At 43.7% G+C, this 14,159-nt stretch overlaps 2 protein-coding genes and 1 long non-coding RNA gene across 11 annotated transcripts in view; 2 read left to right on the top strand and 1 right to left on the bottom strand.

Moving 5' to 3' along the window:
• Nucleotides 1-3,143, top strand: part of LOC109874915 (collagen alpha-1(XVIII) chain) — a 43,865-nt gene extending 40,722 nt beyond the window's left edge. For 8 of the 9 annotated variants that reach the window (XM_031810301.1, XM_031810302.1, XM_031810300.1 and 5 more), the window contains 6 exons: nt 127-255; nt 390-494; nt 598-666; nt 768-965; nt 1,498-1,613; nt 1,777-3,135. In XM_031810301.1, coding sequence (XP_031666161.1) covers nt 127-255; nt 390-494; nt 598-666; nt 768-965; nt 1,498-1,613; nt 1,777-1,993 — 834 coding nt within the window. In that variant the 3' untranslated portion in view covers nt 1,994-3,135. Of the gene's footprint in view, nt 1-126; nt 256-389; nt 495-597; nt 667-767; nt 966-1,497; nt 1,614-1,776 lie in introns of all 9 variants that reach the window. The other variant, XM_020466971.2, reaches the window with a different exon arrangement.
• Nucleotides 3,144-4,845: 1,702 nt separating this feature from the next.
• On the bottom strand, nt 4,846-6,525 carry LOC109875028 (uncharacterized). Its single transcript, XR_002252774.2, has 2 exons — nt 6,265-6,525; nt 4,846-5,477 (listed from the first exon to the last, which is right to left on the bottom strand). It is a non-coding gene; the product is annotated as an uncharacterized LOC109875028 (long non-coding RNA).
• A 2,920-nt stretch (nt 6,526-9,445) lies between these two features.
• Nucleotides 9,446-14,159, top strand: part of LOC109875264 (TGF-beta receptor type-1) — a 51,309-nt gene continuing 46,595 nt past the window's right edge. Inside the window, exon 1 of the mRNA XM_020467550.2 lies at nt 9,446-9,595. Within this exon, the coding sequence (XP_020323139.1) occupies nt 9,520-9,595 (76 nt within the window). The 5' untranslated portion in view covers nt 9,446-9,519. The remainder of the gene's footprint in view (nt 9,596-14,159) is intronic.

Here is a 14,159-nt window from a genome sequence, read left to right as displayed (position 1 = left end):
TGTTTACCGACTTGTGTGTGTGGGTTTGCGTGTGCACTAGTTCTCACATTGTCACCATGGATTGGCTTGAGCAGCGTTGTCTATGTCCAGAGGATTCAGTGTGAACTTCCTCTCTTCTCGCACCAGGTGTCCACATACAGGAACACCAACAGTTTGATGAGGGAGAGCCACCGTGCTGCAGAGGGCTCGATGGCATATGTCTCAGACAAGGGAGAACTCTACGTTAGAACTAGAGATGGCTGGCGCAAGGTTCAGGTACTGCATGCCTTTACAGTCCCACAGTGATGTCTCCAGTTAATTAGAGCCTTTGATATGGCTAAATGTGGCAAAAATATATAAAATGTGATGTTGCCGGTGCTTATTTAGTGAGGTGTGTCCTGTCTCCCCAGCTTGGTGAGCTCATCCTCGTCCCAGCAGAGAGCCCATCCTCTGCAGTGTCCCAGGCCCTGAGCAGACCAGGAGATCGCACCAGACCCCACAGGCCACACAGCCAGGTACTGTGGTTACACTGCGCATTATATCTGCTCTCTTCAGTTTGTTATGAATCTTTCATTTATGATTTCATTATTCAGTGTCAATCTGTGCTTGTTTTTTTAGGAACTAGTTGGAACTAGCTACGTGCCCAACTATAATGTCCTACCTCATACAGTACACTCAGTACCAGCGGTAAGATGGAATTTATACCTCTCAGTTGCACATTTATACCATGGACTAGCTTGAGCTGTGTTGGCAATGGTTACTTCCATTGACTTTTGCCCCCCCCTCAGCTGCACCTGGTGGCCCTGAATGCTCCGTTCTCTGGGGACATGCGTGGCATCCGGGGAGCAGACTTCCAGTGCTACCAGCAGGCCCGAGCCATGGGTCTCACTGCCACCTACAGAGCCTTCTTGTCCTCACACCTCCAGGACCTGGCCACCATCGTCAAGAAGGGAGACCGCTACAACATGCCCGTCATCAACCTCAAGGTACAGTTGTTGTCTCTTATGACAACTAAAACATAAACAATGGACTGATAGGTCCTGAGTTTTTTTGGTTATGATGCGGTTGTTGAAAATAAAGCGAAGCCAGTTCAGAAAGGGAACCCGAAAACCGTCTAGCTGATGCCTCAGCTGAGATTGCACCAATTAGATGCTAGTAACAATCACGCTTACCTTATTTGGCGGTCTATTTCATCTGACCGGTTCTGCTCACACATCCTGCTACCGCTTGCTGCTAGTATGCATATGCTTCTTTTGCTCCCACCACCCCAGCCTCCACATGTTAGATTCTGTTTTCCTGCTAGGGAATTGGTATAGCCATCCCTGCTTGTAGGTTATTTTATATATTGATACTTTGCTTGGACAGTGAGCTACCCTGAAGGAGCAGAGCCTATATTACCAAGATTTGCATGATTCATTCTTTAATAAATAGTTAAATATATTTCTACGTGGTGTTTCCTTTCTGAACTACAGGAAGTCTGTGACTGTAAATGTGGCTTTAACCACATCTTTTCCACAGGGAGAGGTGATCTATAGCAGCTGGATGAACATCTTCTCTGGGAACGGAGGAGTGTTTGACCCATCCATCCCCATCTACTCCTTTGAAGGACGGAACGTCATGACGGACCCTACTTGGTGAGTGACCAGCTTTGGCTGACCCCTTAAAACACAGAGAACAATCACAGATTGGGATATTTAGGTGAACATTGATGCAAGTCACTCTGGATAGGAGTGTCTGTAAATGTAAAATGGCATAGGTCTGTGTGTAACTCTCGGTGTGTGTTTTCTGTGAATGCAGGCCTCAGAAGCTGGTGTGGCATGGCTCCAGTACGGTGGGCATCCGTATGACCACTAACTACTGTGAGGCGTGGCGGGCGGGTGACATGGCGGTGACGGGCCAGGCTTCGCTCCTCCAGACAGGCAGACTTCTGGGCCAACACACCCGCAGCTGCTCCAACCATTTCATAGTGCTGTGTATCGAGAACAGCTACATTGACCACAGGAGGTCTAATTAACCTCAACACACATACATCTAGTATACACTCTCTCACAAACACACACACACATACGTCTCCTATTAACATAGAGCAGCTATGTGCTGGACAACATGAGGAGCTATCACACACCGCAGCACTCACCTCTCTACCACAAAAAGACAGAGCAGCTTCATACTGACCACAGATGAAACTCCCTCTGTTCATTCACCTCTCAATATTAAACTCCCATCAACACAGCATCACTACATTGCACTGGTCACTAATGTATGTTTACTGTTTCTTTAAGAAAGGTGTAAATATAATGTAAATTACTTCCTGTCAAAAGCACTGCATCACTCCAATTCATTGTGTTTCAATTTGACTGAAGGAATGCCAAAGAACTGGTGATCAGCAACCAACCGACTAACCCACATTGTTTCTGCAGGAGTAGCCTTTAACACGGTTTATTTTTGTTGGTTTGCTCATTCGAGTCTTATTCTTAAGTGCCTAGTAGAGTAGTTTGCATAGAGACAGCAACCATTCTAACCTTTTGTGGTTTACTGTATCAGACCCCAAAACAAACAATATGATGAAATTAGGACGACTGGTCTTTTCTGTTTTCCGTTATAAAAAATAATAATGAAATGCCAGGATCTATTCAGACAAGGGAACCATGTGTTGCTCCCACAAGCCTTGAAGTCATTTAGATGCACTGAGTTTATTTGAATAGTTTGGGGTTTCCATATCCATGAAGGCTTTTTGTCTGTGAAAATGTAAGGGTTTTTCTGTTGCGAGCAACTTTGTCTTAGTATTTAAGTTGAATTCTATGTTTCGTATTTTATTTATACTGTAACAGCACATAATCTTAAAATGTGGCAGCACATAGTTTCACTTTGAAAATTAATTGAACAATGTGTGTGTGTGTGTATATATATATGTATGTATGTATGTATATATATGTATATATATATATATATATATATATATATGCTGTTGTTCAATCTGCCTGCGCTAATCACCATGAAATAGTTGTTTTTGTACGGTATTCCACTAATTGACTTACTGTAGATGTACTTTCAACAAATCTATGATTGAGAACTAGATATTTGAATGGCTGTTACAGTGATTCAGAGAAACTATGTACTCATTGACTGGTGCTCAGTGAATAAATGTTTTTTTTTTTTTTTAAGTCTTGGCTATTAATTTAATGTGGAGCTTAATTTAATTTGGGTCAATAAATGCATTCACACCAAATGTGCACTAGATGGTAGCACACCATCTCACTTTACCGATAGTGTTGTTGAAAGTGGGACTGGGACATGAAAAAAATAAAACACCTCAGCATAATTTGATATGAGCGCTGATACAGCTTCATAAATCTGGGTGGTGACATTTCAAAATATTTCTGGTTTGTGGCTCAACGGGTTATCAAATCGGTCTTACTGGATGACAGACTAGGTGTTCCTTACATGTGCAATGATACAGTACCACCTCAGTGCAAATGGAAGACTTCTATGTTTCTGTTTTGAATTATTCATTGACCACAGTCATTTTATTATATAGACGTTCTTCTTGTGAACAGTGTTCTCTGAATGTGTCATTGTTTCCCTGAATCTAAAACTGCCACGCACTGATCTGTTTCACCTGTCTTTGTGATTGTCTCCACCCACCTCCAGGTGTCACTTGTTTTCCCCATTCGTCCCTGGGTATTTATTCAGGTGTTCCGTTTGTCTGTTGCCAGTTCGTCTTGTCTGTCAAGTCAACCAGCGTGTTTTTCCTTATCTCTCTTTTGCTAGTTCTCCCAGTTTTGACCCTTGCCTTCCTTGACTCTGAAGCAGCCTGCTTGACCATACTGCCTGCCATGACCTCGAGCCTACCTGCCACTCTGTACCTCCTGGACTCTGACCGTGTTTATGATATTTTGCCTGTCCACGACCATTCTCTTGCCTGCCCCTTGGATTATAATAAATATCATAGACTCGAATCATCTGCCTCCCGTGTCTGCATCTGGGTCTCGCCCTGTGCCCTTATAGTATGAACTGGACATGACAGATCCAGCAGACTTGGATCAGCTCCGCCACGCTGTCTCCCTACGGGGAGCCACCATTGGGAGGCATGAGGAGCCACTGCTGGACCTTTTGGAAGGGCTTCGCCACGACAAAGGGTTCAAGGATATTATGGCTCATTCCTCATTTTTGAGCTGCAGCCATCTTCGTTCCCTTTGGATTGGTTGAAGATAGTGTATATTATTACGCTAATGTCGGGAAGGGCGCTCCCCTGGGCTACAGCAGTTTGGGAGCATCAATCCGCTATTTGTCGTGATTTGGAAGACTTCATGACAGAGGTGAGGAAGGTTTCCGATTCTCCGGTATCCGGGAGAGAGGTGGCCTGAACTACTTGAATTACGGCAAGACTTTCGCACGTTGGCCGCCGAGAGTGTCTGGAATCCGGAGTCCCTATTCGATACCTTCCTTCACGGATTATCAGAGGTGATAAAAGATGAGCTAGCTGCTTGAAAGTTTCTGGTGGACCTCGATTCCCTCATCGCCCTCACCATTCGGATTGATGGACGTGGAGTGAGAGGTCTGGCCTAGGTCACACTCATCCATTTGCTGCTGCTCACTCACCTCCAAAGGAATCCGGAAGTCCCCAAAAGCCGTTTTTCCGAGAGGATCCGAGGCCACCCGAGCTCCCTCGAGAATCATCGATGACAGGTGAGTCGGATACACCGGAACCTATGCAACTGGGAAGAGAGAGATTATCGCCTAGGGAAAGTTCACGCAGGCTAAGCTCTAATTGTTGTCCATATTGTGGTGCTGTAGGGCATTACATAGTGTTGATGTTCAAATACAGGACAACGAGACCAAATCATGGACGCTGGACAGAGTGGATTTCAGTTGTAGCAAAATGGCAGTTTATTGAGTCAAAAGATATCTTGTCCTGCAGTTTAACGTGCACGGACTTAGTCATATGACTCAGTAAGGAGTCAGCTGAAAAAGGGCTTAGACAAAGGTTACAGCAGTTTTTATACATGGAATATTGTAGGTAGAGTCTTGTCGTGTCGCCTTCTGAATGGTCCCGAAGGGTTGGAGGCGGACCTGCTCTAGCCTTCCCCGGAATGTCTGCCTTCAGGATTGAGTACAGCCTCAGATCGCTCTGCCATTCGCGCAGAATACCATGACCTCCTGGAGGCTTTCAGCAAGGCTCGTGCTACCTCACTTCCTCCACATCGTCCTGCCGATTGTGCTATTGACCTCCTCCCGGGCACCACACTGCCTCGAGGCCGGCTAAATTCCCTGTCTGGTCCTGAGACCAAGTCCATGGAGGAGTACATCGAGGACTCTCTGGCTGTTGGGAGTGTTTGTCCTTCTGCCTCTCCTGCTGGTGCAGGATTCTTCTTTGTGGGGAAGCTCAAGACCCTGCCAGTGGACACTGAGTACCTGGTCATGCCGTTTGGACTCACCAACGCACTAGGACTAGTCTCCCAGTCCCTACCACTGAAAAACATCCCCACTGCATGATGCTGCCACCACCAAAAATATAGAATACATTTTAGTTTAGTAAAATAAATTTTTAGCTACAGCCATGTCTATCAGGCATGCTTAGGCACATATTTTTATAGTAAGACCAGTTTATCAGTTTTAGAGATTTACAACCGTAAATTGTTATTGTATCTTATCACTATTAGCTAGTAAACTTAGCTAGCTAGTTTACTGGATATCCAAACATTGTTATTTACATCTGTTTGGAATCTTATCTTGCGTCATGCCTATAATTTTGTGAGATTGAAATGCATCCACGGTCATAATCATAACCAATCTCAAAACTCGGCAATTATGCTACATAACTAGCTAGTAGATTTACAGTTGCGGATGTTAATAAACGTTTGCTAACAAGTTAAACGTGAGGCATGGTACATAAATTAGCCGGCGCCAGGCTAACCAACCAGCCAACTCTAGTCATGTGCTAATGTTTGTTGGTAAACCTAGCTTTAGGTAGCTGGTTGTAACGTTGTAGCTTGCTGTTTAGTAGCTATATCTAAGACTAAAAATATGTTTTACTATCGAAATACAATAGAGCTCCGATTGTACAACCTCTTCTATTTTTAGTCATAGATATGGTTACCTGTAGTTGTTTAGCTAACTTAGCTAGCTTGCTAGTCTAGCTAGCTATCTAAGTTAGCAAACAATTGTTTTTTGATTTCCCTCCACTGAAACACAGTATGTTAGCCAGCAATACACAAAATAGGTTTCAGTAGATAAACTAAAGTGATCTAACTAGCTAGGTGGCTTTCAGGAAAAATAACTTACTTAGCTAGCCCTCTTGGTGCTGGCATCGGATATAGCTAAATCCCAGTATTTCTTTCTAATCCTCTTTCCTATATTCCGGTTGAAACATCAATGGTTGAATGTCACCATGTAGCTAATAGAACATAAAAAAATGGTCTATCGTCAAATTCGTTGGGTGGAATCACTTGACGCCATTGCGTCAGTTCTTTCAGTTTTGCCCAAAGGATTGTGTCGTTAATGTCTGCCTCCCTTTTTAAAAAGCCTGCCTCGGGGGAGGATGTGGCCAGAGCACCAAGCACCGCCCCACACGAGTTGTAGTCTTTCAGAGACTGGAAATAATGTGTCAGCTTGTATATTTAGCAATGAATTCAGGGATAGAAACATTGCTGAAAGACGTTCAATGGCTCTACTGAACTAGGACAACATATCTACTCACACAAAAACGTATAGCGTTATCAATATCACATAGAGCACAGGTGTCAAACTCATTCTACGGAGGGCAGTGTGTCTGCGGGTTTTCACCCCTCCATTGTTCTTGATTGATGACTTAAGGTCACTAAATTAGTCATTAATTTGGCTACATACACATATTTTGCAGATGCTAGTGTGGATGTGACCAACAATTTGATTTGAACTATCCACACTTGGTTGTCTCAGGCTTTGCGCAATGCCACAAAGCAGTACTACATTTATTTTCAGATCACACCCCCATATCAATAGACTAGAAGCCGTCAAAGGGTGTATCATTCAGCGCGCGAAGCCCAGAACTTCCCTACTTCTGGGCAATTATGTGTGAAACACATCTCACTGACGTAGGCACGCCTCAGACATGATGAAAACATGCCCAGATTCCTCCAGCTTGAAATTCCCCATTAACCAAATTAGACACTCTCTCTCATTGACCTCCATAAAAAAAATATGAAAAATCGCCACCTGCTGGAGAAGAAAGATTTTGGGCCCAGTTATCCCTCTCGCTTCACCTCTTCCTCTCTATTCTCACTAACTGCACCATGAATGCAGCCCTCACTTGCATTGTTGGAGGCAATATTTGTCAACCAAACATTAGGGTGTTTTTGTTTGACCCACTCGAACATGAACATAGATGGGACTGAAACATGATCGGGATAGAATTGAAAATTATATTTGAGACCTCTTTCTAACCAATTAATTGTGCACATATTGGGCCTCCGGGGTGGCGCAGGGGTCTAGGGCACTGCATTGCAGCTGTGCCACCAGAGACTCTGGGTTCTCCAGGCTGTGTCGCAGCCGGCCGCTACCGGTAGGTCCGTGGGGCGACGTACAATTGGCCTAGCGCAGTCAGTGTGGCTTGGTTGGGCTGTGTTTCGGAGGCCATGTTGTAGCGACAAGATAGTAATTACTAACAATTGGATACCATGAAAAAGTGGGTAAAAAACATTTTTTGTGTTTTCAGTTTGATATGGGGTATAGAAAAGTTTATTTAGATGTTTATACAGAAACTTTTACAAACAATACATCATATACAAAAGTATTTGGACACCCCTTTGAACTATTGGATTCAGCTATTTCAGCCACACTCGTTGCTTACAGGTGTATAAAATCGAGCACACACCATAGACAAACATTGGCAGTAGTGACTTTCTCAGCTCAGTGACTTTCTCAATGACTTCCAACAAGTCAGGTTGTCAACTTTCTTTAGAGCTGTGCGCAATGCCAAGTGTTGGCTGGAGGGGAGTAAAGCTCGCCGCCATTGGACTCTGGAGCAGTGGAAATGTGTTCTCTGGAGGCATGAATCACGCTTCACCATCTGGCAGTCCAACGCACAAATCTAGGTTTGGCGGATGCCAGGATAATGTTACCTGTCCCAAGGCATAGTGCCAGCTGTAAAGTTTGGTGGAGGAGGAATAATTGTCTGGGGCTGGTTTTCATGGTTTGGGCTAAAACCCTTAGTTCCATTTAAGGGAAATCTTAACACTACAGCATACAATGACATTCTAGATGATTCTGTGCTTCCAACTTTGTGGCAACAGTTTGGGAAAGGCCCTTTCCTGTTTCAGCATTACAGTGCACAATGCGAGCTCCAAAAATAAATGGTTTGTCAAGATCGGTGAGGAATAACTTGACTGGCCTGCAAAGAGCCCTGACCTGAAACTCATTGAACACGACAAGCTGGTGTCCACATACTTTTGATCATGTAATGTATCTGGCCTTCTCCCCCTCCCCCTTCACTTCAATGGTGGGCTGAGAATAACTTTCCTTGTCTCTAAATATTAAAATAGAGTGAAGGACAGAATATTTTGACTGCTCCCTGCTTGGTGTTACTTTTCATCATGTTCTGTACTCTAGTTTCTCTCTGTTCAATAGCTTTTGTCTCTTGAGGAAGAAGGCAAGCTGTCAGGACATTCTGTATTCAGGTTTTATTCTCTGTCTACATTGAGCTCAGTAATAGTGTTTTGATTGACAATTACCTTATTGCTCACCTGGGAGTGCAGGCAGATGTACTGCCTGAGCCCTATGGGCCCTGGTCAAAGGACTTGAACTATATAGGACATAGGGTTTCATTTAGGAGTGGGATGCAGCCATATTTTGTCAGCTGGATAAATATTTAATCATGTTATTTCGAGATTATTTATTTAGAAGTGGTGCCTGTACACAAAGCGAGATCCATACAGAAATGGTTTAGTCGAGATCGGTGTGGAAGAACTTGACTGCCTGCATAGAGCTCCATCAACTCCATCAAACACCTTTGGGATGAATTGGAACACCGACTGCGAGCCAGGTCTAATCGCCCAACATCCGTGCCCAACTTCACTAATGCTCTTGTGGCTGAATGGAGGCAAATCCCCACAACACTGTTCCAGTGGAACATTCTAGTGGAAAGCCTTCCCAGAATAGTGTAGGATATTATAGCAGCAAAGGGGGGACCAACTCCATATTAATGCCCATGATCTTGGAATGATGTGTTAGATGAGCAGGTGTCCACATACGTTTGATCATGTAGCGTATGTTGACGCTGCCATGTTAATCTGAGCCTTGCTGTTGGGAAACCACTACAGTGTTCGACTTTCGGCTGTCGCAGATGCACCTCCCCTGACTTCATTCACTGATTTTCGACTACCGTCTGCATGCTTGAACACGCCCAGTGTGAGAAGGGGTTGGGTATGAGAGAGGGGTTAAGGGCGGTTGGGGGAGTTCCATGTGGGCGGGGTATTTTCGCGTTGTTGGCAATCAGACCATTTTTTTTCCTCCAAGCAAAGAATACAGAAGTTGGTAAGAAATTGCCCAGAGTAATTTGTTATGACAATGGATACAATACGCTGTTATTTCATATTTTTGGTCATGTTTCTTGGAGCAGGAATTCACATATCAATCGGTAAGTGATGCAGACACTGCCGTATATAGACACAGAATTATGATTCAAGTTAGATTTTCACACTTGGTTTTTGTTTTAAAAAATTGTGTTTTCAAACATGGCGCAGGTCATGGGGAACCGAGCTGCCAGGAATGTTTATTGTCAAGCAAATGACCAGGCGGGTGAGAGCACGAATAAAAAGTCACTTGCACGAAAATGGCCTCAGTTGCCTATAGTTTAGGACTAGGGGGTGCCATGGCCAGTCATTTATATCCCGTTGTGTTGAAGCTGATATGTTGTCTAGCAAAAGAGAGACTGGACAATTGCTCTTTCTGTACTTGGTGAAGTCGATGTGTCCTGTATATATTTTTTGTCAACACAGTTGTTTGAGTCATAGGACGAGCAAAGCGAACCGAATGAATAGGATCGGCACATATGAGCTGTTGAAAACGTGACAGTTTTATACTTGATACAATGTGATACAATGTCCAGATAATTATCATGGAAGCGTGATAGGGTGGCGACATTGGATCATACAATGCACCGGCTCCGTTGCTGAGGATGTGTGTCTCTAGAGATCTAAAAAGCTCGTCATAGCACTTGTCGAATACAACAAAATAAGTTATCTGAAGACATTAGTCCAAAGAGCACATTATCATCTAAAATGTCTAAATAGTAAATTATTGATAAGGACTCACGTAGGAATATCAATATGTAGCCTAGGCTAAGCCCCTAGGCTATTTAACGTTAGATACACTGTTGCAAATAACTGACTACCGAATGACCCGTTTACCAGATTCAAAGCATACGATTTGTTACATAATATTGGAGACGTATCGATTCAATACGTGGTGTTTCTGATAATTGACTAACAAGGAATGATTACTTAGCCTACCAAACATACTCTACGTGCCTGCTGATGCATCCATGGATACTGGAGGCGCATGTAGCCTACGTTGACATTGTAACCCACGAGTAGTTGCCCGAGGCATCAATGTATATATTTTTCAGTTTCTCCATTTGAAGCTTTGCTATAGCAAAATTACCTTGTCACAGTATAGTCATTATCTCGATTTCCAATTCTAAAATTGTGCAGGGAGTTTATTTTTATTTTTAACGGATGGATAGGAGATGTAGTCTAGAGATGAGAAGGTTATAGTTAACGAAGCCATAACGTGTTTAATCTTAATCGCGATCCAATTTACGGAGTAGGCTCGTGGAAACAAAGCATCCCATCTGTATGAGGAATGGTGATGGGCTCCATTTGTCCACTGATGGGCAGAGCTGAGAACGGCTCATCCACACATACCTTCAATGTACAGAGAGCACAAATGCTCCAGCACAAGCATCCTTGTGTAGCTTGTCTTGTAATGGATGACTAGAGGAGAGAAAAGCAGGGACATGATCAGAAACATGATCTCGTTTTCTGCTGTAATATGTCATAGGTTCATAAATGAGTAATGTTATTTTGCATGGTTAGATCTCATCTGGTCCATGCCTATCAGTGTACTGAGATGTGAATAGGTCTATATGTAATTTCCATAATGTGATTTACGAACCTATAGTCTACCATAGGGAATAAACCCTCCTCGGAGCCATTCCACAATGTGCACAGAGGGATGGAGTTCTGTGAACCAATTGAAGATGGGTCTTTCCATGTCATTTCAGCCATCCACGAAGCCCACCATCTCAGATTGTATCTGTAATTAGAAAGAGACAAGATTAGCATTCCTGCTAAATTTGGTTGAAATATAATTTCATCTCTGATAAATTAAGGTAATTGATTCCACACAAATTGGCAATTTTTAAATTATAGGATTCATATGCTAATTCAGAGACTTTCCTCAATTGGCCCAGACCAGACCTAATATTTAATCCACTTTAGAATAAATCAATTTGATGTCACATGTGCCAAATACAGCAGGTGTGGACCTTACAGTGAAATGCTTACTTACAAGCTCTTAACCAACAATGCAGTTAAGAAAAATAGAAATATAACAAATAATTAAGGAGCAACAATAAAATAATAGTAGCGAGGCTAAAATACAGGGGGTACCGGTACAGAGTCAATTTGTGGGGGTACCGGTTAGGCGAGGTAATATGTACGTAGAGGTCAAGTGACTATGCATGGATAATAAACAGAGTAGCAGCAGTGTAAAAATGGGGTGTGGGGACAATGCAAATAGTCAGGGTAGTCATTTGAGTAACTGTTCAAGAGTCTTATGGCTTGGGGGTTGAATCTGTTAATTAAGAAGCCTTTTTGACCTAAACTAGGCGCTCCGGTACCGCTTGCCGTGCGGTAGTAGAGAGAACAATCTATGACTAGGGTGGCTGGAGTCCTTGGCAATTTCTTGGGTCTTCCTATGAAACCGACTGGTATAGAGGTCCTGGATGGCAGGAAGCTTGGTGTACTGGGCCGTACACACTACCCTCTGTAGTGCCTTTCGGTCAGAGGCCGAGCAGTTGCCATACAAGGCGGTGATGCAACCAGCTCTCGATGGTGCAGCTGTAGAACTTTTTGAGCATGTGAGGACCCGTGCCAAATCTTTTCAGTCTTCGGAGGGGGAGTAGGCGTGCCCTCTTCACAACTGTCTTGGTGTGTTTGGACCATGATAGTTTGTTGGTGATGTGGACACCAAGGAACTTGAAGCTTTCAACCTATTCCACTACAGCCCTGTCAATGAGAATGGGGGTGTGCTCGGCCCTCCTTTTTTTTGTAGTCCACAATCATCTCTTTTTTTCTTGATCACGTTGAGGGAGAGGTTGTTATCCTGGCACCACACTGCCAGGTCTCAGCCTATAGGGAGGAGGTCAGTCTCATCATTGTCAGTGATCGGCACTGTTGTGCCGTCAGCAAACTTAATGATTGTGTTGGAGTCGTACTTGGCCATGCAGTAATGGGTGAACAGGGAGTACAGGAGGGGACAGCGCACGCACCCCTGAGGGGCTCCTGTGTTGAGGATCAGCGTGGCATATGTGCTTTGTTACGTACCCATACCACCCGGGGGCGGCCCGTCGAAGTCCAGGTCCAGGATCCAGTTGCAGAGGGAGGTGTTTAGTCCCAGGATCCTTAGCTTAGTGATAAGCTTTGAGGGCACTATGGTGTTGAATGCTGAGCTGTAGTCAATAAATAGCATTCTCATGTAGGTGTTCCTTTTGTCCAGATGGGAAAGGGCAGTGTGGAGTGCAATAGAGATTGCATCATCTGTGGATCTATCGGGGCGGTATGCAAATACCGATCCGACAGCCATGCCACATCTGAGCCGGTGTAGTACGATTCAATCTTAGGCCTGTATTGACGCTTTGACTGTTTAATGGTTAGTTGGCGGGAATAGCAGGATTTCTTATAAGTGTCCGGGTTAGAGTCCCGCTCCTTGAAACCGTAAGCTCTACCCTTTAGCTCAATGCGGATGTTGCCTGTAATCCATGGTTTCTGGTTGGGGTATGTACGTACGGTCACTGTGGGGACGACGTCATCGACGCACTTATTTATGAAGCCAGTGACTTATGCCATTGGAACAACCCCAGAACATATTCCAGTCTGTGCTAGCAAAACAGTCCTTTAGCTTAGCATCTGTGTCCTCTGACCACTTCCTTATTGAGCGAATCACTGGTACTTCCTGCTTTAGTTTTTGCTTGTAATTTACCTTTATTTAACTATGCAAGTCAGTTAAGAACAAATTCTTATTTTCAATGATGGCCTAGGAACAGTGGGTTAACTGCCTTGTTCAGGGGCAGAACGACAGATTTTTACCTTGTCAGCTTGGGGATTTGATCTTACAACCTCTCGGTTACTAGTCCAACGCTCTAACCACCAGGCTACCTGCCGCCCCATAAGCGGGAATTAGATTTGTTATGGTCAGATTTGCCAAATGGAGGGCGAGGTAGAGCTTTGTAGATGTCTCTGTGTGTGGAGTAAAGGTGGTCCACCCCCCCCCCCCGGTTGCACATTATACATGCTGACAGAAATGAGGTAAAACAGATTTAAGTTTCCCTGCGTTAAAGTCCTCGGCTTCTAGAAGCGCTGCCTCTGGGTGAGCATTTTTCTGATTTCTTAGGGCCCCACATCCGGTGAAACTGCAGAAAGCTAACATTTTAAATACACCATTCGTTGTATTCAACATCCTTGTAAATACATGTATCTTACATAATTTAAAAGATGAATGTCTTATTAATCCAGCCGCTGTGTCAGATTTCAAAAAGGTTTACTGCCAAAGCAAACATGCGATTTACTGAGGATGGCACCCCATACACACACACACACACACACAAGTATTACTACCATGCATTAGCGTCACGAAAGTCAGAAATAATAAAATACATTGCTTACCATTGAAGATCTTCCTCTGGTGGCAATGCCAAGTGTCCTAACTACACAGTGAATGTTAGTTTTGTTTGATAAAATACATTTTTATAGCCTAACACAAAACATTTGTAAACCGGTTGCGTCGTGATTTCCATCTCATTCAACTTTGGACGAAGCGTTCGTGGTAATTACACACACTAAACAAACGTTTATCCAGTCATGTTTGGTTTCATTGCAATCCTCTGGTTGTTACTAACACAACCATACATGATGGTTATT

The sequence above is a fragment of the Oncorhynchus kisutch genome, linkage group LG30 (assembly GCF_002021735.2).
Source record: "Oncorhynchus kisutch isolate 150728-3 linkage group LG30, Okis_V2, whole genome shotgun sequence".
Lineage (NCBI taxonomy): Eukaryota > Metazoa > Chordata > Actinopteri > Salmoniformes > Salmonidae > Oncorhynchus > Oncorhynchus kisutch.
The sequence above is the reverse complement of the archived record's forward strand: the minus strand, read 5'-3'. Positions and strand labels throughout refer to the sequence as shown.